At 40.8% G+C, this 25,916-nt stretch overlaps 1 protein-coding gene across 4 annotated transcripts in view; it reads left to right on the top strand.

Annotated features, from left to right (window-relative positions):
• Positions 1–9,422: 9,422 nt before the first annotated feature.
• The window catches only part of LOC147455425 (CCA tRNA nucleotidyltransferase, mitochondrial-like), an 80,722-nt gene continuing 64,228 nt past the window's right edge, over positions 9,423–25,916 (top strand). The window contains exon 1 of one of the 4 annotated variants that reach the window (XM_086514205.1): positions 9,423–10,320. In XM_086514205.1, the coding sequence (XP_086370331.1) occupies positions 9,520–10,320 (801 nt within the window). In that variant the 5' untranslated portion in view covers positions 9,423–9,519. The remainder of the gene's footprint in view (positions 10,321–25,916) is intronic. The other 3 variants (XR_015188352.1, XR_015188351.1, XM_086514204.1) reach the window with 3 other exon arrangements.

The raw sequence follows: 25,916 nt of genomic DNA, 5'->3' as shown, positions 1-25,916 counted from the left end.
CTTTATGTTGTTATATGATAGGTTTATGGCAGGTGATACCAGATTATTGTCATTTTGTTGTCTTCCTCTATCTAATTAAGGATCTATTGCAGGTTATGCTAGCTACTCTTTTGGATTTGTCTAGCAGTGGATTTGATAGAGTAGTGGTTTGCATACATGAGAGGACTTGGTAGGTGTGGTTTTGGTTTTATTTATGGCAAAGTTCAAATTTTTTTATGGAAGGTGTTGTTGAGGGGAAGTGGAAGAGCATGGTTCGTGTGATTTTTTAATGACAGTGTTGCCATATTACCTCCATGTTGTCTCCTTTACATCTCATTATGGTTTTTGGCTAGAATGTCATGGAACCTCTCTTAAACATTGGCTATGAAATTTTCATGGAGCTCTCTCATTTAATTCATGGTCACGGTATTGTATTTACCTTTTTAAAGGCTATGCTTTGTGTGCCATTTCATTATCGGTCTCCAACAATATCCTTGTGTGCTTCAACATGTAGTATTCATGCAAGAAGTGATGTGTGGTATCCTACTATGCATTAATTGTGAGCTCATTTCTTACTCGTGGATATTATGTCTACATTTTCTATGATTGTTGAGGTGCAAGAATGAATTATTGGTCATTGATGGCACATTTACCTGTATTTCATTGTTATGTAGATTGAAATCATCTTTTAATGACCATTGTCCTCCTCATTTTTAATAAAAATTGTAAGAAATGGTTTGTAGACACAATTACCAAGGAATCATAGTGCTTTTTAGGATTCAGTGCTACAAATTGTCCTCTCATTTAGATGCTTGAAACCTTATATGTGCTCACACACTAAACTGCCAAAAAACATGCAAAAATGTAGACCTTGTGTGATTTTTTGAGGCTACAACTACTAATTTATATAGTAGCCACACTATGATAGTTGTCTACAAAAATGCTCAAATTTCATCACCAATTTTTTCTTGTGAGCATTGAGTTGCACACTAAACAGTTCCCTTGTTTTTAGCATTGTGCAGATATGCACCTACTTTGAGAGCATAGTACATTAATTTTGTTGAAGATTTGGCCCTTTTCATAATTTTGCCTAAAGCTGTGAGTCTTGTGACTATGCTCAATGAATAATTTTAGAAATGGAGCCCTTTTTTAGGAGTTGTGAATTTTTTCCCAGACCCTAAAAAGAACACTTTTATGTCCTGTTAGGTAACCAAACTAGTGTCAAATCCACTAATCTTCCTCAAATTGAATGGTTTACATACTACAAAAATATGTATGATGTTGTTCCCAACATGTGCGGTAGTCACATCATGATCCAATGTTCTTTCAAAGGTCGAGACTTCTACATCATCTTCAAGGAGAACATGATTGTGAGTCACAAGAGCAACGAGATGATTGTCTCTAAATGGGCACAATATTATATTAAAAGAATCGTGTATTTTCCAGTGAGATGGTTATTTTAGCATATAAGAATTATCATTAATCTTTTGAATGATTTAAAAAGGGCCTTTAAAATTTAAGCGCAAGCTTAATCTTTGGATGTTTTTCAATGTTCCAAAGTCTCATACTCTCATTTGTAAGCCATGCATATTGGTTTTCTTCACAGATCATTGTATTATGCGTGATGCCTTTGAATACATTGAGTCAATTGAGATAGGATTTGGCTACTCACGACAGAGTATAAGGTAAAAACTGCTTTCGGTAATCAAAGGTACAATTGCAAACACCAAGTGAAAAATGTAATGGTAAATTTGAAAAATTTCTCACAGAAAAGATTATTTCTAATTGCACCTTTGCATATGATACTTGGTATGCCATTTTGTCATCAATTTAGTCCTCCAATTGATTTCTCTAAATGCTCTCTCACATTCACACATAATAATCAACAGGTTCATTTACAAGTAATCCTTGAAAGAACAAAAGTTGTAGTTCTTTCTCACACCGAAGCAAAGCGTGCCATTAGTAAGCAAGCAAAGATATATTTTGTTCTTGTTAATGAAGTGTCTTCTAGTGATTCCTTTGTCAATTGTGATGACATCCACAAACTATTTCTCACTAAATTCCAAGATTGTTTTATTCATGATTTGCCTCTTGAAATTTCACCCTCATGACCTGAAGGCCATAAGGTAGATATCATTCCTGGTAGTGAACCACTTTGTAAAGCACCTTATAAAGTAAATCCCATGCACAACTAGCAATACATACCCAAATAAAGGAGTTTCAAAATAGGGGACTCGTAAGACCCATATGGGGAATCTGTCTTCTTATAAAAAAGAAGAGCCAAACTTTTTGTACGTGCATTAACCACAGGGATTTGAATAACATCACTGTCAAGAGAATATTTCATATTGCCAAGGTAGATGAATTAGTGGACAAATTGAAAGGGACTAATGCTTTCAATAAATTGACCTCAAATCGACATATCATCACGTTCAAATGTTTCAAGAAGTCATCTATAAAACTTCATTTAGAACTCAAATAAAACATAATGAAGTTTTATTATACCATTTGGTTTTTAACTTATGCACCTTCCCCTTTCAACCATATTATGAACCATATTTTCATTGACTATCAAAACTTTGTGATTCTATTTTTTCAATGACATTTTGGTGTTTAGTAAATTAATGGAAGAGCGTAAGGAGCATTTGTCACATGTATTTGATTTGCTAAAGAAAAACACATTGTATGTGAAATCAAACATTTAAAACACATTTTGTCTAAAAGCGGTCTTCAGGTGGACCCTAACAAAGTTGTAGCGATTAAGTCATAGCCAACTCCAAAAAATCTCCATGAGTTTATATTTATCCTTCACTATGTATTTATTATAGGAAATTCGACCAAAAAAAAACACATAACACATATCTTCTCACCTTGCTTCTGAAAAAAACTATACCTTATGTTTAGATTGATTTGCATGACCAATCTTTCTAAGCAATGAAAGAGTTATTGACCAATGCACCTATTTTGCAATTGCCTATTTTCTTTCGTCCATTCTTTGACATTGTGACTAATGCTAGTAGAAAGGCTATAATTGTGCTTATGAAGAATAATCATCCAATTGATTTTAGAAATTTGAAAGCTTAAATTGTTTAAATCTAAGTATAGCAATTACGACAAGGAAATCACAATTGTTGTTTATGCACTTAAAATTGGGAAACATTATTTAATAGGTTATGATTTTGTCATTCAAATACATCAACAAAGCATTAATATATCTACTCTTTCTCTTTAATTTATTCTTGCCTCATTAAGTAGGCGCTTTTTATTTGAAGTTTTTAACCAACCATTAAGTACCCAACTAGAAAAGAAAATGTTGTCGCTAGTGCTTTGAGTAGAATACCCTATCTTAATACTTTGTCTACCATTGAGTGAGCATGCTACACATTCATTTTTTTAGTACACCATTCAAAGTCATTTTTTGCATTTCAAGAAAAATCTTTGTGTTACTTAATCATTTTATCTCACGATCATTGAAGAATCACATAAACCACCGTACAATATTATGGGTTGGTCGAGCGGAATATTGTGGGATTCTTGTATGTCGTGACAGAACAATGTCCAGGTTGACACCGTTGTTGTTGTGGTAGGAGTACGCTCAAGTTAGCTGAACGAGTTGAGGAGCGGTATAGGACGCTTAGGATGGCAAGGGTTTTTGGATAATATATACACAAATGTGTTCTCATTGTGCAAGTAGAATTTTCTAAGAGAAACCTATTCCAAGAGTGCCTTGGAGAAAAATTATGTAACTCCTTTGTTTTCAAAATAATTTCTTCACTATCGTTTAAATGCTATTGGAACGAACATGTGCCATAAACTAATAAAATAACTTGAATGTTTCCATCACAATGTGGTAGTAATTAGAAAACCAAAAACAAAGTGGTGAAAGTACGGTGTTGAATGTGGAAAAATGATGCCATGACAACAACTATCTGTAGATAGGTGGACCTTATTACATAATAGAATTTGCATCATGATTCTTTTGGTCTACACTGTGCATTGATTTGAAAATGTATGTTGAAACTAAATTCTTGGTCAAAAAGTTATATCTGATACAAGGAAAATATTGTGTCTCTTACATCCCTTGCATATTTTTGAGAGGCCTTGGGGGACATGTTTCTATGGAATTTATATTATATTTCCTCTTACCGCTAGGAAGCATGATATGTGGACATTGATTGCTTGTTTTAGCAAACAAGCATATTTATTTTTTGCAATAAGACTCTCAATGCACATCAAGCTACACTTTTGTGTTTGGATTTTGTTTTTCCACATCATGCTCTAGCAAAGGTAATGATTCTTGATTGTGATTCAAACTTTTATAGTGCATTTTGAACAACCTTTTTTGAAAATTTGGGCGCTACAAATGATTTTTATTTCTTCTTGGGCAAAATGAAGTCACTAAATGCACTAATCATTGATTTTCTCAAGGCATATGTTCACACACAGCCTAAGAAGTGGAATGAGTAATTGCACATCTTGCAATTTGCATACAATAACACTGCACATTTTGCGTGTGAACAGTAAGTTATCATTTGAAATCATCTATCGACATTTTAACTTCCCAAACCCGCTTCTCGTTTGTCTAAGTTTGTTAATACTATTGATGATTTTTATCGATTTTCAATATCTTTATCCAAGTGCTCATGATGCCATAAAACACTCACATGAACAATACTCCAAGGGTGTGAACAAGGACAAAGAGCTCTTGTTTTTAAGGAAGATAATTGCGTAATTATTTATATTAAAAAACACGTCGAATTCAAAGTGTTGACACAAATATTTTTGTTCTCGTTTTCTTGTACTTTTCCTTATCTCATATGTCATTAATAATGCCTCATTTACACTTGATTTGCCCTATCATTGACCCATTCACAATGCATTTTGTATTACTCTATTTAGACCTTCCAAAGGACCTCGACCATCTCACCTTAGTGATAACTTAGAGACGTGTGAAAGATCGATTGTGTTGTTGTGGTTTAACATTGACACTTTATTGGGAATAACTGAACTTGCATATTTATTTGATTGCTAATCCAATGGTTGATTGTGTAACTAATGTGTAAACTCATGTTTAAAGATTGGAGTTTATAAAGGTGGCTTGAAAAGAAGTTCTTTCATTTCTATTTATTTCGTGGTCACAACCACCTCTATTTTTTTTGGGTACATAACAACTACTCATCATTGATCCTTTGTACAATATCTTATTTTTGTAAAGAGGGGCCTATTTTTGGCTTTCAATGTAAAATACCCAAGTGCCAAGACGCGTGCCATGCAATTTGGGGGCTAAGATTTAGGCTTATAGTGTGCTAGTTCTCTTCTCTTTCACTACGATCAATATGAGTATGCAAATTCAGTCACCCTCTTTGCATTTTCATCTCCTGCAATTCCTTTCAACTTTATGTTTACATCTAATTTGTTGTATGTGCATGTGCGTACCAAAAAAGTGTGCTAGTTCTCTTCTCTTCTACTATGATCAATATGTCTGTGCAATTTTGGTCACCCTCTGTGCATTTTCATCTCCTACAATTCCTTTCAACTTTATGTTTACATTTAATTGTTTGTATGTGCGTGTGCATACGAAAGAAGTGTCTTAATCTTGAGTGTGTAAGTGTCTGAGAGAGAGAGAGAGAGAGAGAGAGATGGGTGTAAGGGATTGTATGTAAGAAGAGCTTGGAGAAGGTTCTAGGGCTTCCCTTCTGCAAGCAATTCATCAATATCCACACTTACATGCACATAGTTCATCAAAACAACAGGATTGGGAGGGGGCTTCTTTCGTAGTAGGTTTGACACAACAATTGGGTGTGAGGTGTCCACTATGTTTACACTTTAAACAAGTGGAACGAGTGTCTCGTAGACGTGATTGTGCAGTATTGTGTTTAGGTTGAGAACTACATTGAAAGGTGTAGATAACTTATTTGCATAATATAAATTATTAAAGGGATAAGTGAATACAATGTGGTGATCTGGATTGCAAGTTTCTATACTTCTTAGTGAAAGAATTGAAGAGATGGGGCTCTTGTTGTTGGAATAGGTGGGTTAGATGCAAAAAGTTAGAATTATAGAGACTTGCAGTTGTTTTGCAAGATGTTGAATTTGTTATGCACAAGTATTTGCAAACACATTACAACTATGTGTAGAGATGGAGACAAAGAAGACAAAGCACACATATTGGATCTAGTCTCCCCCATACAAGAGTGAGAGACTTCTTCGTGCATGTATTTGATTTTATTACTTGAATAAACAAGTGAAAGGGTCATGATGGCTTACTAAAACAATAAGAAAGTGATAAAATCATTAGGTTGAGTTTAATTAGAACTATATAAGGTGAAGCGATGTTCGAGAATGTCTCTTTTATTAAGCGATCCAGTGTCCTCCTTGCAAAGAAGCAAACCAAAAATACTAGGATTTTTTTTGAAATTTTAAGGATTTTTGAACTAAGTTTTGACATCATTGCACCGATTTTTCTTCTCTTTACCATGGTTTGCTCATTAGAGCCGAGTCGCACCAGAGCTACCAGGGGAAAATGGGGAGAAGGAAGAACATGGTCGCACTCAGAAGGGAGTAGGAAGGGCTAAGAGAAATGAGGGAAAAAGGGTTGATTGGTGAATGGGTTCAGATATTCACGCTGCATCAGTCGCTTGCTGAAATATAACATAATACCTTCAAAATTGAAGGGAATAGTAGGGCGCTTGTTGCAGGTCTACAAGAAGTGAGGAAGCGTACTATTAATGAATTTGATCGTTGCTTATCCCTGCTAGCTCTGAGTGCGACCCGCCCAATATAACTATAAATAAATATATAGAGAAAGAACTCATTAATATATATATGTGTGTGTGTGTTGAATATATAATATATGTTAATGAGATCTTTTTATTATATATGTAAATTAATTTTGTTTATTTCTATTTTATATATATATACACACACATATGTGTGTGTGTGTGTGTATGTATATAAGTATATGTATGTATAGAACTTACAAGAACTATATCATTCTAAAAGAATAGAATGCAAGAGAAGTCAAGCCATGTGAGGAAGTGAAATGAAAGGTGAAATAAAAATATTCATTTAATAATTTAAACCAAAATAACATTTAAGGTAATCCTCAATCATCACTAAAAACATTGAAAGTATGCCTAACCCAACACATCTTTAAGGCTTCTTTTAGAAAGCCAAAAAGAAAGCTCAAAAGGAGGAAGAGATACATTCCACTTTAGGTAATAAGTAATTTTTTAAATTAAAAATAGAGTTTGCATGGTTCAAAAGGGGTTTTATATGAACTAAGAGTTAAATATGCTTTGCTCGTTATTAAAGAAGTAGAGACTCCTTGAAGTAAACGAGTCCTGGTAATCTATATCTACTCATCTACCAGCATGCATCAATCACACATTAAATCATAGTTATCACCAATGAAATACTCGAGGTGGATTAAAAGTAAAAACGAGGATTGATTCACCTTTCATACCACCAACCTCTATTACGTTAAATGAAATTATATTTGTGAAATAATTTTGTATATATGTCATGCTAGCAAAAGATATAGAGCTTTTAAGGGTTCTTTTGTAGGAGCATTTTCTTTTGAGAGCTCACAACCTTTGATACTTTGTTGTTGCAATCCTTATGGCCTATTTTTCGACAATCTTGGAACATTTGAGAGAGAGCATGGAAAAGTTAAGCATGCAACTAAGACTAATCAACATACATGACGATGAAGCATTGATAGAGCTTCCGAAAAACATCGGCATGGAGACTCTAAAAGGCTCTCTACATATTGAGTTTGTTCCTCTCTGTCCAAAGTCGAAGAAGAGGCTTTTTTCTACTCATTTCAAGCAACCATCAGCTAGCAAATATACCCAGAAATGCCCTCCTTCCCCTTACCCAGAAATTAGGATCTGCATGTAGATGATGTGTGTAATGCACATCTTGGAAAACTAGATAAAACAAACATTTTCAATTTTCATTGTTCATCTCTTTCTCTCTTTAAGTCTCTCTTATAGTCTGAAATTAATAAATACCATTGTGTGAAATAGTACGTGCACACAACAAGAATCTAAACTAATATAATATGGCGGAAGGGAGAGCCCCTTACACGTGTCGAAATTTGTGACATGAAGGCTTAACTCCAAAACTTAGAGAAGCCCCTGTGCACGCGATAAAGAGAGAGAGAGAGAGAGAGAGAGAGAGAGAGAGAGAGAGAGAGAGAGAGAGAGGCCGTTAGCGGCTGGCCTTACTAGTACTCACTTATTATGCTAGGATTCCCGGAAAGAACGAATGCAACAAGTGATAAAATCACAAGGTTTGCCAGGCATGATAAAAATTTCATTTTGACATCCAATTTTTCAAGCCCCCTTTCATATGCTTTGTGTAATTCAATCAACTTATATAATTTGCCATATATAACGTTAACTTAAAGATACAAATACAAAAAATGACAGGCAATTTTGAGATTGTTTTGATAGGCAAAATAGCCCTTGAGAAAAGAAGTAGGCGTCAATTTTAGGCTTTGATTTGAGGTTAGATCCCACTTTAAAATCACTACATCTCTAAGTTTTGTTTTTAAAAAAACATAAGCACATAGAATTGAATTAAAAAAGCACCCTTAAGCTCTACACCCTAAGCTTTAGATCCCTATGCTCTACATCCCACTTTAAAAATTCTACATTTTTAAGCTCTAGAGCCCTTTTTACAAATTTAAAACTGTAGATCCTTAAGTTGTAAATCCCACTTTAAAAGCTTTAAAGTTCTAAGTCTTAAAACTCTAGCATCTCGGGGTGACCCTCCCTCTACTTGTGGATCCATGTAACATTTTCACTTTCTTTAATTCAAAGTTTTACTTTCTAGTATAAAAAAAACTCTAGGTCCTCATTGGATCATTGGAGACCTTACTTTAAAAGTTCTACATCTTTAAGTTCTAAAATTAGCTTTAAATCTCTAAAAATAAAAATAAAAAATCTTTAAAGGTTAAAACCCTAAATGATAAATTCCTTCCATAAAGTTTTAATTAACAAAAATGACAACTTTAGTCTATTACCTCAAGTTTTAACTAACAAAAATGACAACTTTAGTCTACAACCAAATTCTCAAAATGAAAAGGTGGGTAACACAAATTTCAAAATGAAAATGTGACTCTTGGGATTTGTGGAGCCTCTAAGGCTTTATCATTTAACATGTAAGGCTATCAAGGTTTCATGCTTCCAAAGGCATTGGGCAACCCAAAATCTTTTCTTTGATATATGAGAGTTCATTTCATATTTCAAAAGTCAAGACATGTCCATCATTAAATTTACCCAATTCATTTCAATAAGTGCCCACTATCTTATTTCAACCAATCAACATTTTTGACATGTCAAAAAATGCTTAAAAATACAACTCAACCTTTTACCTATTTTAGTCAACAAAAAGAGAAGGCAACGCTATAGCCTTGCCCTTTGGGCAGGCCAAAAACGATCGTAGGGGCCGGCCCCAACACACCAAAGTCCAGAATTTGTACTTTTTAATAAGCCACTTATTATCCTCACACCCCTGGTGCCACGTTGGTGGATGCTCAAGCGGATGCGCTCGCAGGAGCAGCTATGGCTGCAAAATTCGCTCTTTTTATCTGCATCTGGGACGTCAAGCGAAAAAAATCGATGGCAAGTAATGGTAGTGAAGCGACTGCTCACGTATCACAAGCAGAGTCATGGGCAAGATAATAACGGCTACGGGCTACAAGAAGCCCAGGCTCAGGTGAATGTGGGTCGTAGAAATGTTGAAAGCCCTTTTGTAGCCCATAAGCAGATGCAAGACCAGGTACAAACCTGCAGGATTGATGAGATCAGAACTCGGGGGCACTATCAAATAGATTCACATAAATTAGGTCCTGTATACGGTGTTCTCCAAGCTCATCAGCAAGTGTCTTCATCAACCAGAGGCTCCGGTCATGGCACGCATCATCCACAGTTGGATTTCCAAGGTAGTGAAGTATTAGCTTGGCAGCATTCAAACACCCAGGGACAATCTCGGTGCAATGAAGGCCATGGACAGGTGCCTGTAAAAGTCCCAGGCAATGGCTATGTTAAAACTATTCAACAAAAGCCCATAATGCAGCAAAGTCCAGAAGTCATCCAGCAGAAAGCTGTTGCTCAAAGACCATTGCCAAAGCGCTTGCTCCCTATCCCCGTTACTCACCGCAGCCTCTCCACTACCACAGGGCCTCCATCCTTTAGGAAGTCTATTGCTATTGCAGACTCTATCAAACTCACTGAGGTGGAGTCCAAGATCTTCAACATTCTCAAAGATTTTCTTGTGCATTACAACCTCAAGAGTGTTCTCAGAGTTGCTGGTGGATGGGTTCGGGATAAGGTGCTTTGTTTTTCATAGTTTGCTTACAAGTTTGTTTCTCATTGTCTTCCCTTTCCTTCCATGGTTAGGTGTGTTGTGAGGCAGTCAGTTTGACGTGAATGTTTAATTAACATGGGGATAATTTACACCGTGACATTAAAAGGACGCATATAGGGCATCATTCGGAATGGCGAAAAGTTTTTGAACGTTTCCTCGTAACTTGAAACACAGTTGTTCCGCAAGTTTGGAGGGTGAGAGACTAAGAGTTGGCAATTCCTAATGCATCACATGGTGGTGACTAGAGCATGGAGTAGGGAATATTCCATCGTCTAAGTAGATTCCAAATTGAGCTGCGGGCAAGAGACAAGCACTTGAATGAAGATGGATTCTTAGTAGCTTTTGAGAAAATGGAGTTGCTTTTGAAAAAGTGGGTTGCTTTTTGAAAAAGCAGATGCTTCTCCACAAAGGAGCACGTGTCAACATTGCATATGTGCATGAGATTGTGAGAGTGCGCGTGTGCGGAAGCGTGAGAGAGGAGAGGAGAGAGAGACAATAGACACAACACATTTGTGGGGAAAGGGGGCGATCGGCCCCCCACTGACCTACAACAGAAAACGCTGCTCTATTAGAGAGCCAACGTGATGTACAAATGCCAGATGCTGTGTGTAGTGGGTACCCCGTGGCCCCATATATATGAGTGCCTAAGGAAGGTCGAGCAGTCTCGATACTACCCCACGACTTAGCATGTAAATACGTACCATACTAGGTGGGCGACCACCCCAAACCTGGGCGGCTGGACAAAAGTGCAACCTATACATATGTGGCCAGCCCGGACACACACAAGCCGTACAAGTATGCCATAGACCTATGTGAAGCAGCAGTGTTGTAAATCTAACACCCCCTCTCAGTACCTGATTCTGAACAAACCGCGTTAAGCCGAAGATGTGAGGCAAAGGATGAAGATGTCTGTTGAAAGATACTCATGAGTGTGGCAGTAGTTTGGGGTGTTCCAACCTTGGAGAGATCTCCATGGTAAAGTGCCGTCACGAGCAGTGTAGCAAACTGCTATACTCCGTCGATACAGGGTGAAAATACTGCATGAAGGTCCCGAACTGAGTGTGAAAACAACTCCTTATCGTAAAAGAACTGCCAATAGATCTGCAAGTGTCCTACCTAGTAGGATATGTGGTGTCTGTAGTCAAAAACAGTCTGGAGAAAATGGGGAAGCCCAGGAGCCATCATGAGAAGCACCTGCAACCCAAGGTGGCTAGGTGTCTGTAGCTGTGTAAAACTCCAGAAAGAAAGCTAGATGTAGCAATCAACGCCGTAAACGCGGACCGAAACAAGGAAAGCCAGACTAAACAGTCTGCACTGTAGAAGCTACCGTAAGCTGCAGCAGTCATCGAGAGACCGCACATACCACCACCGGATGGTGTCTTGTCAGTAGGTAGGGTAATCCAAGATGAGGGGAAAGCCAGATTCAACAGTCTACACTATGAAGGGCCTCTGAGAAGAGGAAAGGCCAGACCAATCTCTCTGCGCCGTCTTGCCTATATCTCCTACCTCCAATCCTGCGATGTCAACCAAAACAAAATCCGCACGAACAACGCCACCAAACCTCGGTGTGGCTCTCAATGTGAATGAGCTGGGAGTGGCCTACTACCCAGGTCGGGAGATAAGTCTGCTGTAAGGTTACGGAGGGTGAGTGTAAGCAACTCTCAAGGTAGCAATCCAAATGATCAGGAGTGTAGAAGAGCAACTGCACTACCGTCCAAGCTAAGCTCCAAGTGACTCCGGATGTAGTCACGTAATGATGCCTTATCTTCGGCATCTCGCGGGTAATTTCTCCAAGAGAGTCCAAAGCAATGAAGTCCCACCCAGTCTGTAGATCCAAGCAATGAACGTGTCCAAGAAGAGATCCAAGATCCTCTCCCTAAGTTCATGTGGATGCTCCTGTGTAAGCAAGTGATCTGATGTGTCGAGGTCAAGTGGTAAGTGTCTGTCCACCCAAGATGGTGTTGTCTTCTCTGGGAATGTCGGAATCCCATATACCATGAGTATGGCTGTATCTCGTGTGAACTCCTTTGATGAGTGCATAGGTGTGTCCAAAACAAACCACAAGTCACTAACCCTTCAGAGTGCGCAATGAAATATGGCTAGAATGAATGGATCTCCCAAGAGATGTACGCCCGTAGATGATCAAGCCGATGTCGAAGATACCGTTGTCGTGCCGTGGCACGTGCATAGTGGGAACGCAAGCTAAGCCCTACAATATTATGGATTTTATGTGTATACCTTAAGGATGCATAAGTATATGCATTTTCTATTTAGCATGCAAAAAGCTAGTCGAAGTCTGATGTGTCACTCTTGTTGGTAATGGGCTTCGAACCCGGGCTTCTTTGTGAACGTCTTCTTGGAGCCATGATGAAATAAGCCTATAAAACTTACCTCCTATCTACTAGGCATCTTAGGTGGCATATGACATGTATAGCATGGCCAAAAGTGGCCTTAGTCATAGTATACCCCATGAGGTGTCATTCTACACATAGTAGGTGCACTTTGGAGTGATTATGGACCTAGAAAAATCCCTTAGAAAAGTGGTTACGAGTTTGTTTGATGTCATCCATGATGTATGCCAAGCTCTCTCTTAATTTTTATAAAGCTACTCTTGAAGGCTTATGGCGGCAAGGAGAAGATATTTGGAGAAAGATTTAGAAGAACCTCTAGATTTTTCTTGAAGAGAAAGATCTAGAAGAACCTCTAGATATTTCTTGAAGAGAGTTCTAGAAACTTTGAAGATAATTTCAAGATATTTTTGAAAAGGGAGACACTTGTCGCAAAACTCCCTTGGATATTTCTAAGCAAATATCTTCTTCAAGAGGCAACCTCACCTATAAAAAGTGCCTCTTGCTGCTCACTTGATCATCAAGCAAACCATCAAGCAACCAAGCGCTCAAGCAATCCCTATAATCAAGCCACTCTATCAAGCCATCACCCAACCTCCTAGCCATCTCCGTGAGGAAAACTCTCTCTCAATCTTAGCCCAACACATCTTGAGCTTGCTACTTCATGCCTCAAGTCTTCTATCTCCTCACTTGTAATATTCATACACTCTTTGTAACCTTCTTTCATCAATAAAGACGCATTGTTGGTGGCTTGCAAACGGTGTTGGGGACTATTACGCATCATCTACTTCATCAAGTTGGCTACAATACCACAAGTCTTGAGGTGTGCTTCACTTCTTTGGATTAAGTTTGTGTGGGTCTTTGTGTGTTGATTGTCTCTCTTATCTCTTTCCTCCATTGTTTGGACTGCTTTTTGAGCTTTCTTAGATGAATAACCCCGATGGTGTAACTTTTCAACCCTTTCATTTTGTACAACATATTAGAATTAACGTTTGTATTAGCCGTAAAATCCACTTCCAACAGAGAATTGTGTTTCTCTTTGGGCCGGAAAGACTGCAAGAGATTCTTCTTTCTCCACATCCTCTTATTTTGCCACTACTAGACTACTCTAATTCTTTCGATGTGCACATATTTATTCTCCTCTAGGGGTTGAGTCTTGCTTTCTTAATATTACTATGAACCAAGAAGACTTGTATACACGGCTCATTCCTATCGCTAGGCAAAATATCTACATAAGAACTAAGTTACAGTTTCAAAGAACCATTCGCAGTCTATTTGGAGCACAACGACTTGCCATTATAAATGAATCAGTGAACCCTTTCATCCTACCTTTGATTAGATACGATCAAAGCCTTGATGTTTTTATCTTTGTCTTGTTTTGAGGGTTTCACGTGTGCGTATGTGTGTGTCTGTGTGTAAGATCCCAATGGCTACACACAATGTATTTTCTACAAACACTAAGCTCGCTTAAGTGAAAAGCTTCACAGTCTCCCCACAAACTCTCACAGCTAGAGGCCCGGCGCCTTCCTGGCAAGACCGCCAACTCTTTGACACCGTGTACTGCAGCAATCACGAGAGATTGCATGGACCACCACCGGATGGTGTCCTGCCAGGACACCAGCTTTGTAAAAAAAACTCAAACCATGTGGCTGCTGTCCACCCAAAAACGCAACTGCGAGGTGATAAAAACGCTGCTGTCCAGCGAATTTCAGCATGCTCGTACGCTCCCGGCATTGTCCGGAGCGGTGCAGGGGGTTTGGGGAGGGTGGTGAATCAAGGTCACAGCCTCTAATAGGCTGAAAATAGAGAAAACAGCAGTGGGGAATGGCTATAATTTGATGGAAATGAAGAGGAATGTCGCCGGTAAAGCACCGGATGCTGAGCCGGGGGGTGGGGGCAAGATTCATAGTGGGTGGGGCATAGCGTTCCCTTTCTCTGGCTGATAACGCAAGAGTTGCTTGGGTTGCGAGAAAAAACGCAGGTCCCTCAAAAACGCAGGTGCCAGCCAAAAAACGCAGGTTTGAACTGGGACAGGTCCAGCGATGGAAAGTCCCCCCACAGGGGTTTTGGCACCGTTATGTTGCCGAAATTGGGTCAAAAACCTGCAATTACAGCCCTTGACAGGTTTGGGCTGCCCTGAAGTCTCTCAAACTGACCCTTGAGTGTATTAATGAGCTCGAGACAAATGTTACGAATAGTCTTTGCTGGTGGAATAGAGCGAGCCTCGAAGTTGCGAAAGTAGCGGGCCCGCCAGATGAACTAGAGTGTCAGACCGTAGATGAGCTCTCAACACCACTCTCTATCACTGCACCACTTCTGGGCGATGAGCTCTATGGCAAGTTGAAGTATAGGTCGACCCTCCTGAATCACTATCATCCTTGTGGTGGAAGCCAACTCATAGTGGAGTGCATGGCCCATGAGAGTGGACCAGGCTGTAGCACCCCCAAGTGTACTGTCGGGCTATGGAGAGGGCTGGCATCAATCGGAGAACTCGAAGCTAAACCTGCTTTGCCATGGGGTAGTCCCACAAACTATGACACTGACTCTCTAAAGGATGGCCACAGGCTGCACATGCCATTGCGAGGAACCCAGTGTTTCATACTTAGACCAAACATATAGAGATACAATACCATTTTGTACATGAGAAGACCACGGTTGGCTCTATTTGACTAGACTGTATTCCGAATTTTTGATAACCTTGCTGATATTTGCACCAACTTCTTCCACAAGCGACATTATCTTCTCACACAAGCTCCCTTGGACTTGTTTCCTGTCCAAGTGCTGAGAGGGGGTGTTAAGAGTTGAGATTCGTGTTTGGTTGTGGCTCCAGTATCTCCAAGGAGCGTATTAGGGAATGAGGGCAGTTTTATGGCTGTGCTCGGCCGTATTTGAGATAGACATACCTTTTCTCAGTGGTGCATCCCACGGTGTTGCCTACTTGGTAGGCGAGCATGAGGTGGGACTCTTGTTCCTAGGGTTTCATGGGGTCAGAGTCTTGAGTGTTATAACAATTTCGCTACTAAATGTGTGTCACTTGTCATTTTCAATAAATCTGATTGTAATTGTAACTATTAGGAGTCCAAAAAACTCCCTAGAAGCTATTTTCATTTTTATTAGGAGTGTCACCCTTCATTTTCGATGAATTTGATTGTAATTGTAACTATTAGGAGTCCAAAAAACTCCCTAGAAGCTATTTTCATTTTTATTTTTGTTTTATGTCTCTATGCATTGATTACCGAAGTGGATTGCAACTGAGATGTGTTGATTTGTACTATAGGTCGACTTCAACCTCAAAAGAGTGTTAATACAACTTTCTTTCTCTCTCTCTCTCTCTCTCTCTCTCTCTCTCTCTCTCTCTCTCTTTCTCTCCCTCTTAGCTTTTGACTCCTATAGCTCATCCTTTCTTCATTCCTTCAAGCCACATTGAAAATAAAGAAAATGAGGTAGACAAGAATTTTTATCATCGTTAATAGAAAATGTGATGATGTGCTTGCCATAATGATTACAAATGGTATCGATTGAAAAGAGAAGACCAATTCCTTTTGCAGCCCCTTAGGAGCCCCTACTAGCAGTCATCCTCAGCCTTCTCTTCCATGCCCCACAGCCTTGAGATTGGCATCCTTGCTGCCCATCCCTTGCTGTAACAGACTTGGACACTCCAAGTCAAGAATCAACCGCGACAGCACCAAATAACCACTTCAAAACAATTCACAGATCACAATAGATTTGCACTGGCCCGGCGGAGTTCCGTGCCTAGAGATATTGGCCCCAAAGACTGACGCCCCTTTCGGTATTTCTTTTTATATTAATCAGATCAAAGTACAAGAGAGTGCCTAGGGTTTCACTCTCAGACTCTGCGTCCAGATGCTCTGAGAAGCGAAGCCCTCACCACTTATTTAAAGATACAAGGGGTGCCCAAAAGTAGAGCCCCAAAAGCTTTTAAAATAAAAAGCATCAGTTCTCTCTCTTAGAGAGTCTTTCATCTTTTTTTATAAAAAAAGCAAAATTCGCGTCGCTCATCAAATTTTTTTTTTCAGCCTCCGTGATTTCTGGAAATTAGGGTTTCTAGCAAAAATTAGGGTTTCTGCTGTCCGCCACGTCATCACTTTGTGACACTTGCTCCATCATCTACTGCATTTTCAGCTTGGTTCTCACGATGGATTTGGTGCGTTTTTACATCTCAGATATGCGTTTTTGCAGCCAGCATTCAGCCCTTGTATCCTCTCACATCGGGTGTGCAAAAACTCAGCACACTGAACTTTGTGTTGATGTATGCTCATGTGTGTGTGCGTGTGGTGTATGTTGTGTTTGGGAGTATATGTTAGTACCTAGTTCTACACCCACTATTGGGCACTAACGACATTAGTGGGGTTGTTGTGGTATTTAGTCAATACTATGCATGATGGAGCTGATGGTTATATTGTCTTATGGGTGACTACCACGGGTCTATAGCTTGCACTTTCCTTCAAAGGTGGATCTGGGCTTATCCTGGATTCATCTAGGTATATATAATACTATGCATGATGGAGCTGATGGTTATATTGTCTTGTGGGTGACTACCACGGGTCTATACCTTGCACTTTCCTTTAAAGGTGAATCTAGGCTTATCTTGGATTCATCTAGGTATATTCCATTTACGCAATCTAAAGCAAATTCCACCAAAAGACTTTTGTAAGTCTTTTGGTTTCAAGTGCCAGCCTAAATTACCTTTTTTATATACTGTTTGAAAGTTCCACAAGAACCCTATAAAGCCCAGATTTATAGCTGCTTCTTGTAACACCTCTTTGACCGAGGTTTCCAAATGGCTTAGTTATTGTTTCCTAGCGTAAATGAATTGTGGAAAAATATGCTAAAGGAAGCAGACGTACCTACTATGTCAAGTTGGATTTTAAATGATTCAATAGGTGTGATTCCTATTAGAAAGTTTTTGAACTCTTCAAGAAGCCTTAAGGAGAAATCTTCTCCTTTATGTCTACAAACTTTTGACTTTACAACGCTATACACGAAGCTAAATTTGGAGGACCTTAAATTTAGAGTCAAGTCTCTTATTTCAAAAGTTTTTTCGTACAAGCTTGAGAAGGATAGGTACAAGGCATTGCTAGTAGAAAAGTCAACCTTGAACTTTGATTTCTTATGGCTGAAAAGTAAGAATGTAGATGTAGACAAAGGAAGAAAGAGATTCACTAGGATTGTGGATGACATTGACATCATATCTTGGTTAGATTTTCTCTTGGACAATCTATATATAACCATCAGCGACTCTCTCTTCAAGCAAACAATTGGTATCCCTATGGGCACCAATTGTGCTGTTTTTCTTGCTAATTTCTATCTTTTTACTTATGAATTTGATTTTATGGAGCGTCTTGTCCTTGCTAACACTTGCCCAATATTTTTGCACAAGTTATGCGATGTAAGACGCTTTGTAGATGATCTTTTTGTTCGTGACGTTTCTTCTTTTCAAGATTTTATGACTTGAATTCGAGTTCTGTATGCGAAGGAATTTATCCTAAGGAGTTTTGTTCTTAACTGTACCACAAATAGTGATTGTTGTGCCTTTTTAGACCTTAAGATTTTTCAGACTCCCTTGGGATTAGAAGTAGATCTATGATACGCGCTTTTACCATAGCTTGACAAATGCTAGCCTTTATCTTGCTGAGTATGCCCATCACCTCCAGGGTGATAGAAACTTAGCTCGTTGGTTTTGTAGAGTACGTTCAAAGTATGAATGACCTCTATACAAACCTGCACCTACTCTTGGGCACTGACGACATGAGTAGGGATGTCATAGCTGTTTTCCAAGCTATGCATGATAAAGGTGATAATCTTATTCTTCCTGTTTGGACAAGCAGCGAAGTTGAGGTCACGTATTGTCAAGTTTGGATCTTTGCTCTTCCTAGGTTTGTAGTAGTATTCATTTTTCGATTTCGTATTTAGCTTACCTGAGGACTTAAGAATGTGTTCGTTGTGTGAAGTTTGATTTCTAAGATTAAATTTTTAAGATGTCTTATCCTTTTTTGCTTAAAGTTGAGTACTTGTTTTAAGCCAAGTAAGTTGCGTCAACTTATTTTACGCATGCCTTTTCTAAAAACATTTTTAAGTTAATAGTGATTTGTTTTATCTAGTTTTGTTTGGTAGCAAACAAAGTGATTTAGTTTGTTTGTTTGTTTGTTTTTGTTTTTTCTTTTCTTTTCTTGTGTCCCTTGCTTTTATGGTTTTATGAGTGCTTTATTCCCTCTTATAATTTGTGAGTTCAGACTATCCTGAACTTATGAAGGTATATCGGTAACGGTGTGGGGGGGCTCTTGAGAGGGTTGATTGGGACCCTATTGGTGCGTTTTTCTTCTATGTCTATTGGTGCGTTTTGCTTCTATGTCTTTATCTATCCATCTCCATTGCCTCTTTGAAGTATCTAAAAGGAACCATCAACAACACAAAGTTGCATTTATCAAGCAAGGAAAGAACAAAGAATTGTGGAAGTGTAAATTGTCGATTCATTTCGTTGCATTTGACATTGGTATTAGAGCTTGAATTTCACTGTAATCTGCTAATCCCCCAAATTCTCTCTCTCTCTCTCTCTCTCTCTCTCTCTCTCTCTCTCTCTCTCTCTCTCCCCCTATGGAGATAGAGGTGCTTACTAGCAACTTATGGGATACTACCAGAGACAGATATGCCAGATTGGCCCTTGAGTCCTCTAGCTTTACATGGGGACACATCATGTTGGTATGCATAGATGTCATCATGGTTCCAGATACACGGCTTCAACCTAGACAACTTGCCTTCCTTCGGATACTCCCTTGATGCACCATAGCTGTCTCTTACACGGGTGGAGATTACTAGATTTCTTCGCAAGGACTTGACTGAGTTGGACACCAAGAGGACATGGATAGGAGACAGGAGTTGCGCACGAAGATGGCTTTCTATAGAGAGCATCTTCTCCAACTCATAGGGGATGGGTTTGTGATTTGACCCAGCTATATGGATACACAACTATCTCACAGGTTACTGTGTGCCATTGGTCAGATACAGACATCTTCATACTAGCTTGAGATTGAGACTGATAGATCAAGAGGGATACCTATTACCAACAGCTAGCAGGATATGCCGCCTATGCCATACAGAGCCAGAGACGGAGATGCATTCTATATGTCAGTGCACAATGTATTACGAGATACGGGGTTGCTTCCACTATCTAGTCAGAGAGGGTTACAGACCTCTCTCCAGAGTCATGAGCTATCAGGACCAGAGATGTCTTGGACTGTATCTACTTGAGTTACACAGACACAGAGATAGTTTACTGAGGAGATCTGGAGAGAGACAATCCCAGAGACAAATGATTGATTTCTTCACAGTAGACATTGGACATATAGAGGAGCAGCCACCACTGCAAAGCTCAGCTCATACTCACACTCGCGATACTCTCATTGACCGAGCATTGGAGCTAGGGAGATTGAGACGCCCACGACTAAGGAGAGGAGCTTCACAGCACGGAGACTACATCAGAGGATTCGAGCCATACTATCTTGACGTCCGTAGTACGGAGGAGGATGTATATCATCCTCTTGTATTGGGCACCCATTGTATCAATGGTCACATATACCCCACATAGTTCTAGCTAGTAGCACCTATAGATTCATTTTTGTATCTCTTTTTTTGTACCTAGACAGGGTATCAAATTCACCAAATTTTAATGGATTGGTCTCATAGGTCATTTTGGCCTCTTAAAGATGTTAATATATCATCTCTCTCTCTCTCTCTCTCTCTCTCTCTCTCTCTCTCTCTCTCTCTCTCTCTCTCTCTCTCTCTCTGTGTGCATGCCCTGCTTGGAGTCCTACCTACTTGGGCACTCGTCTGCTACTTTGCCTGCGTGCCTTGCCCGTTGCCTTGCCTACCTGCACGCTCGTCTGCTCGTCTGCGTGCGCGCCTTGCTCGCTGCTTGTTGGGGCTGACCCTGCGCACGGCTGATATCCTATGCCCGCAAAACCCTAACTCGCAACCACCCCCCCCCCTCCCCCCCCCTCTCCTCCCAACGCCGACATGCCGAAGAACACGAAGGAGAAGGTGGCCAAGCCCGATGATAAGGTGACGTCCTACTAGGCGGACACCCTCAACGTCATCGCCAACCGGCTACATAAGCTGGAGAAAGAGGTTGAAGGTTTTACCAAGGAGAAGGAAGCATGGAAGAAGGAGAAGGAGAAGTGGGAGGAGAAGAGAGCGAAGGAGAAAGAGGAATGGAAGCGAGACAAGGAAGAGCTGAAGAAGAAAATCGTACTGCTCAGTGCTTCTATTGCATCCATTAGCCTCGAAGGAGAGATCAAAGCGGAAGCCAAGGAAGCCCTCAAGGAGGATATCACCAAAGCTCTCACGGCGAGCATCGACGACAAATTGGAGGGATGGGTTGAAGTAGTAAAGAAGTATATCAAAAAAGAGGCGAGAGCGGAAGTCCAAATAGATGAGGCGGTCATCATACACACAACCATTGAGGAAGAGAAGATGCGACGAGCCTGCCGCCTCAATGTCCCAGAGCTGAGTCTACCGAGGATATTAGATAGACTTGGATCACATCTCCCCTTCAGCGGAAGATGTCACACTACAGAGATCATCTCCTTACCATGTTGGAGGACGGGTTCATACAACAACCACGCTATATGGACATCTACATACCACAAAGCTTGCCAGTGGCGATTCGCCAGTTCATAGAAACGGTAGAAATGGAAACGGAAAAACCAGAGTTTCGGAGTTTCGACCTCGGTCGAATTGGTTAAGAAACGAGGTTTTTTTATTTAAAAAAAAAACCCAATATAATACTTAAAAGGAGAAGCCTAGAAAGAGAAGCTAATGATCATAATTTCATATTCTACAAAACTTTAGAATTTATACGACAAAAACTCAAAACCTTCAACCTACGGTCTACAAGAAACCTGCTGTCATGCATCTCCCAGTGTGCAAAATGTGTTGGTAGGCACTACAAAGGTCTCGACGAAGAACCACCCAGTACTCCAAGAAGAAACTTAGAGTCAAACCATCCTCCCTTGGGCAGCTACCCCTTGGGAGTGCCATGAGGGCCTCCTGTAGCTCTAAGGGCTGGAGTAGGCGCTCAAGCCCTTGCCTTTTCCCTTCAGAGTGACCCTTAAAAAAAATAAGGTTCGAAACAGAGTTTCATCCGGCTTGAAACCGAGTTTCTTCCGGTCCGAAACAGCTTTCCGTTTCGGGCCTCCGAAATACCGTTTCTTGTTACTATGTACTTGCTGGAGATACAGAGGCGCAAAGATACACTTCTACAACCATCTACAGAGACGGGGGGGGGGGGGGGGGGGGGGGGGGGGGGGGAGAGAGTCGTAGCTTAGAGATTTTTTCCAGAGAACCACAACCCCTCCACTCCCAGACCCACCGAGGGGAGTGACTCTCCAAGAGGCTGAGATGAGCCGGCGGGCCAGACGACGCCCACATGTTAGTGGATGCCGGGCCCATGACTCCACCGCAAACAGATTGAGGAGATCCAAACCTGAGCACGTTGAGCTATTGAGGAGAGACGAGCCCAGATGATGACTCACACAGCTGCGTTCATCTAAGCAGCCCTTGTTCATGATCCTCCCATGCACCACATTTTACACCCTCCTATTGACACAGGATGGAGCTAGCTAGCTAGATGCATTTGCATGGTTGTACTACGTGAGCATATAGACATGCACATACCCCTAGTACTAGAGTTTGATTCCCCCCCATATATCCCATCACAAACCAAGGTTTTTATCCTTATCCTTATTCTATACTAGTTTGGACTGTTTTGTCTTTTCCGATAGATGAAGGACATAAACACATGTATACTTGATTTGTCTCATAGACAAACTTCGGCCTCACATAGACGTTAGAAATATATCTCTCTCTCTTGGATAGATGAAGGACATACACACATGTATACTTGATTTGTCTCATAGACAGACTTCGGCCTCACATAGACGTTAAAAATATCTCTCTCTCTCTCTCTCTCTCTCTCTCTCTCTCTCTCTCTCTCCCCCCCCATGGAGGACATTGACACGATCGTGCATCAACTGATGCGAGCCATCTCCCGATTCTGATACACTCATATCCATCATTTTGTATCTTTCTCTGAGATACATACCCACCTTTTGTATATGTACCCCTCAAGCTCGTTATACCTGTTGGTATACTTGCAATGCCCACCTCTCTCAGTTTTGCCACCACAATATATGCTGCACAGTTTGTAAGGCCCCCATATGAGGAGAAGCCAATGGTGCACATATATTTGGTGGATTCCAGCTTTGCACGTTGATGAGATCAATATTTGTGATCATGGATGGTACGGAGAAAATTCAGGGCCGGAATATTTTGGCCGGACGGCCGGAAGACAATTGGAAAATGGCCGTCCGGTGGCCGGTTGTCCGTGGCTTTCGCGGTGGTCGGCAGGCGGTGGTCTTTGGCTGGTGGCCGGATTTCCTTGGCCGGTGGCCAAGTTCTAGGAGGACTTGTCTACCCAAAAGCGGCTACACATGGGCGTATGGGAGAGTCCTACTTGGACTTGGCTATCTAAGGGCCGTTGCACATGGGCGTTTAGAGGCTCCCTTACATCTATATAAGGAGGCTTAATTCGGTAGAATGGTGTGCACACTTGATGCACACAACACATCCTTGTGTAAGGATTGTTAGTCCCTTGTATTCCTACTTGCTCTAGTTGTCTAAATCGCCATCTAAGCTCTAACTTGAGAGCGCATGGGTGGATGACGCCATCACTTTGTAATAGTGTGCTAATCTAAAGTTTTTGATTTGCCACTAATCTACTTTGCATTGTATCTCTTTCTACTCTCCTTGCTACTAGATCCTTATTGTATTCCATATTTCTTACAATACCCACCCTTTACAACTCTTTGAGTGTTTCCATTTAGTTAATTTCTTTCTTTTTATTCAAACCTTGTATCAGATTCAGTATGATGTAACTCTTGGGTCTCATAGGTCATAGTGGACTTTAGAAGACGTTAATATAACATTTCATTTCATTTCGTCTCCATCTCTCTCTCTCTCTCTCTCTCTCTCGCCCTCGCCCTCTCTGTATTGAACTAGTGCCTGCACAAATATAACAAGCGGCCATGAGGAAGCAAAATGACAAGGATGACCCCCTCGAGGATGCCATCCAAAAATGGAAAGAGGAAATGCAAGCAACCATCAACATAATCAACCGCAAGCTCGTAGGCATGATACACACTTGAGGAATGGGTCACGGCCCAGGATGAGGAAAATTGCACGACTCTAAGAAGGAGCTTGACGAAGTGCGCTCACAAAGTGCACTCGAAGAAGGGGAACTTCAACCATTGGTAATGGAAGAGCTCAATACCATAAAAGAGCAAGTGCGGGTCATCAAAGAAGGGGAGGAGCAAAATAAAGAAATGACGACTTCTTGGGTGGACATAATTACAAAAACTCACAGAAAGCGGATGAGACCGAGAAATGGATTGAGGTCACCAAAAAAGGCAAAGGCAAAGAATCAACCTCCACTCCCACACCTACCATCATTAACTTGACACTAGCAGAGGAGCAGAGGAGGCATGTGCGTTCCTTACATGTGAGGATTACTTGCCTTGAAGACCAAGATAATGTTGAGGAAGAGGCCAAGGAAATCATGTTTATGATGGGAGTTACTGCGCCAGCATATACAAAGGCTTGGCGAGTAAGTAACAAGAAAAGTGAAAGCAAGGGGGAAACTTCCAAGGAAAGAGCGCTTATCCTGCGCTTCCCCTCTATGGAAGCAAAGGACTTTTTGAAGAAAAGACCCACTCTTAAGAAGACGGGTATTTTTCTTGGGACGACGTCACACTCTCGCAGACTGCTCATACGAAGGAGGTAATGCCAGAGATTAGAGCGGCAAGGGAAAAAGGAAAGACTGCTTTTTATAGAGACGAGAGGGTTGTGATAATGGAGCGACGCCCCACATGACGGTGCGGGACCTATGGGACTAAATTAAAGGTGACCGCTTGGAACATTAATGGATCTCTACGCCTTGATGTAGGTGCCTTTGAGGGGAGGGACATCATTTTCTATTTTGAGACATATCAAGCTCCTGGGCAGTCCATGCCATAGGTGAGCGGATATAGATGGGAGACAGATTGCAGAGAGGAGATCCGATCAGAGCATCGAGGACGGGGCTCAGGGGGAGTGGCAGTTTTATTCAGGGAGGAGTGACAACCATTGATACATAAAGCATGCAAAGATGAGCAGGCTAGGTACATGTGAGTGAGACTGAAGGCAGAGACATGCAGATTTCTCTACATTGCTATTTGTTATCTCCCTGCTAGTATGTCAATATATGCACCACCTAGAGGACAATCCCCCTTTTCTATTTTTGTGATGACATATGGGAGTTTTCCAGGGATGGTGACATTATCATACTCGAGGACTTCAATGCTAGGACTGCCCAGGCCCCATCATCAAACAATATTCTATGATACTTTAGAGAAGATATTCAGGGAGCTTGATGGTACAGAGATGGGCTTATCCAGACTATCACAGGATGAAGAGCACAGTGAGTATGGCAGATACTTGATAGATATGGGCCCATAGCACCTAGTGTACATACATTAGCAAAAACGTATCTTAACCTGCATTTCCATGATTTGAATGGATTGCACATGGATTGGCCATTTTGAATGGCCTAAAGATATTTCCTACATCGGAAGGTTTCACGTGTTTTCCACACCGACATGGGCCTAGCACAATGGATTATGTTATGGCCCGGCCATGTCTCATTCCATCCTTTCAGGATTTGGAGTAGCAGTTGATCATGCTATCTTATCTTTCACTCTCATGTTCGAGTTCAGCACAGCTCCACTAGGAGAGGTCTCCACACACACCCAATATACCTTCATGAGGGAGACGGATGCCGTGTACATGGATGAGATTTACAGGCAGCTATGCACTCAGGAGCCAGGACGGCCACTAGATGAGCTCACTCAGATACCGACAGAGACGCTCCATGATGCAACATCAGAGGGATATCCCCACAATTAGCCTACACGGAGACGATCTGGGAGCATGCCCCAGAACAACTGGTATAATGAGGAGTGTAGAGAGACGAGGCTTAGATTACAGAAGGAGGTGATCATAGGTATTACCACACATAGACAATCACGGATTGTCTTTCGTCGGCTAATGCGACGAAAGAAGAGGGCTTATATATCTCAGCTAGAGCGGGATCTGTATAAG

The sequence above is a fragment of the Adiantum capillus-veneris genome, chromosome 6 (genome assembly GCF_014529385.1).
Source record: "Adiantum capillus-veneris isolate H3 chromosome 6, ASM1452938v2, whole genome shotgun sequence".
NCBI classification, from domain to species: Eukaryota; Viridiplantae; Streptophyta; class Polypodiopsida; order Polypodiales; family Pteridaceae; genus Adiantum; species Adiantum capillus-veneris.
The sequence above is the reverse complement of the archived record's forward strand: the minus strand, read 5'-3'. Positions and strand labels throughout refer to the sequence as shown.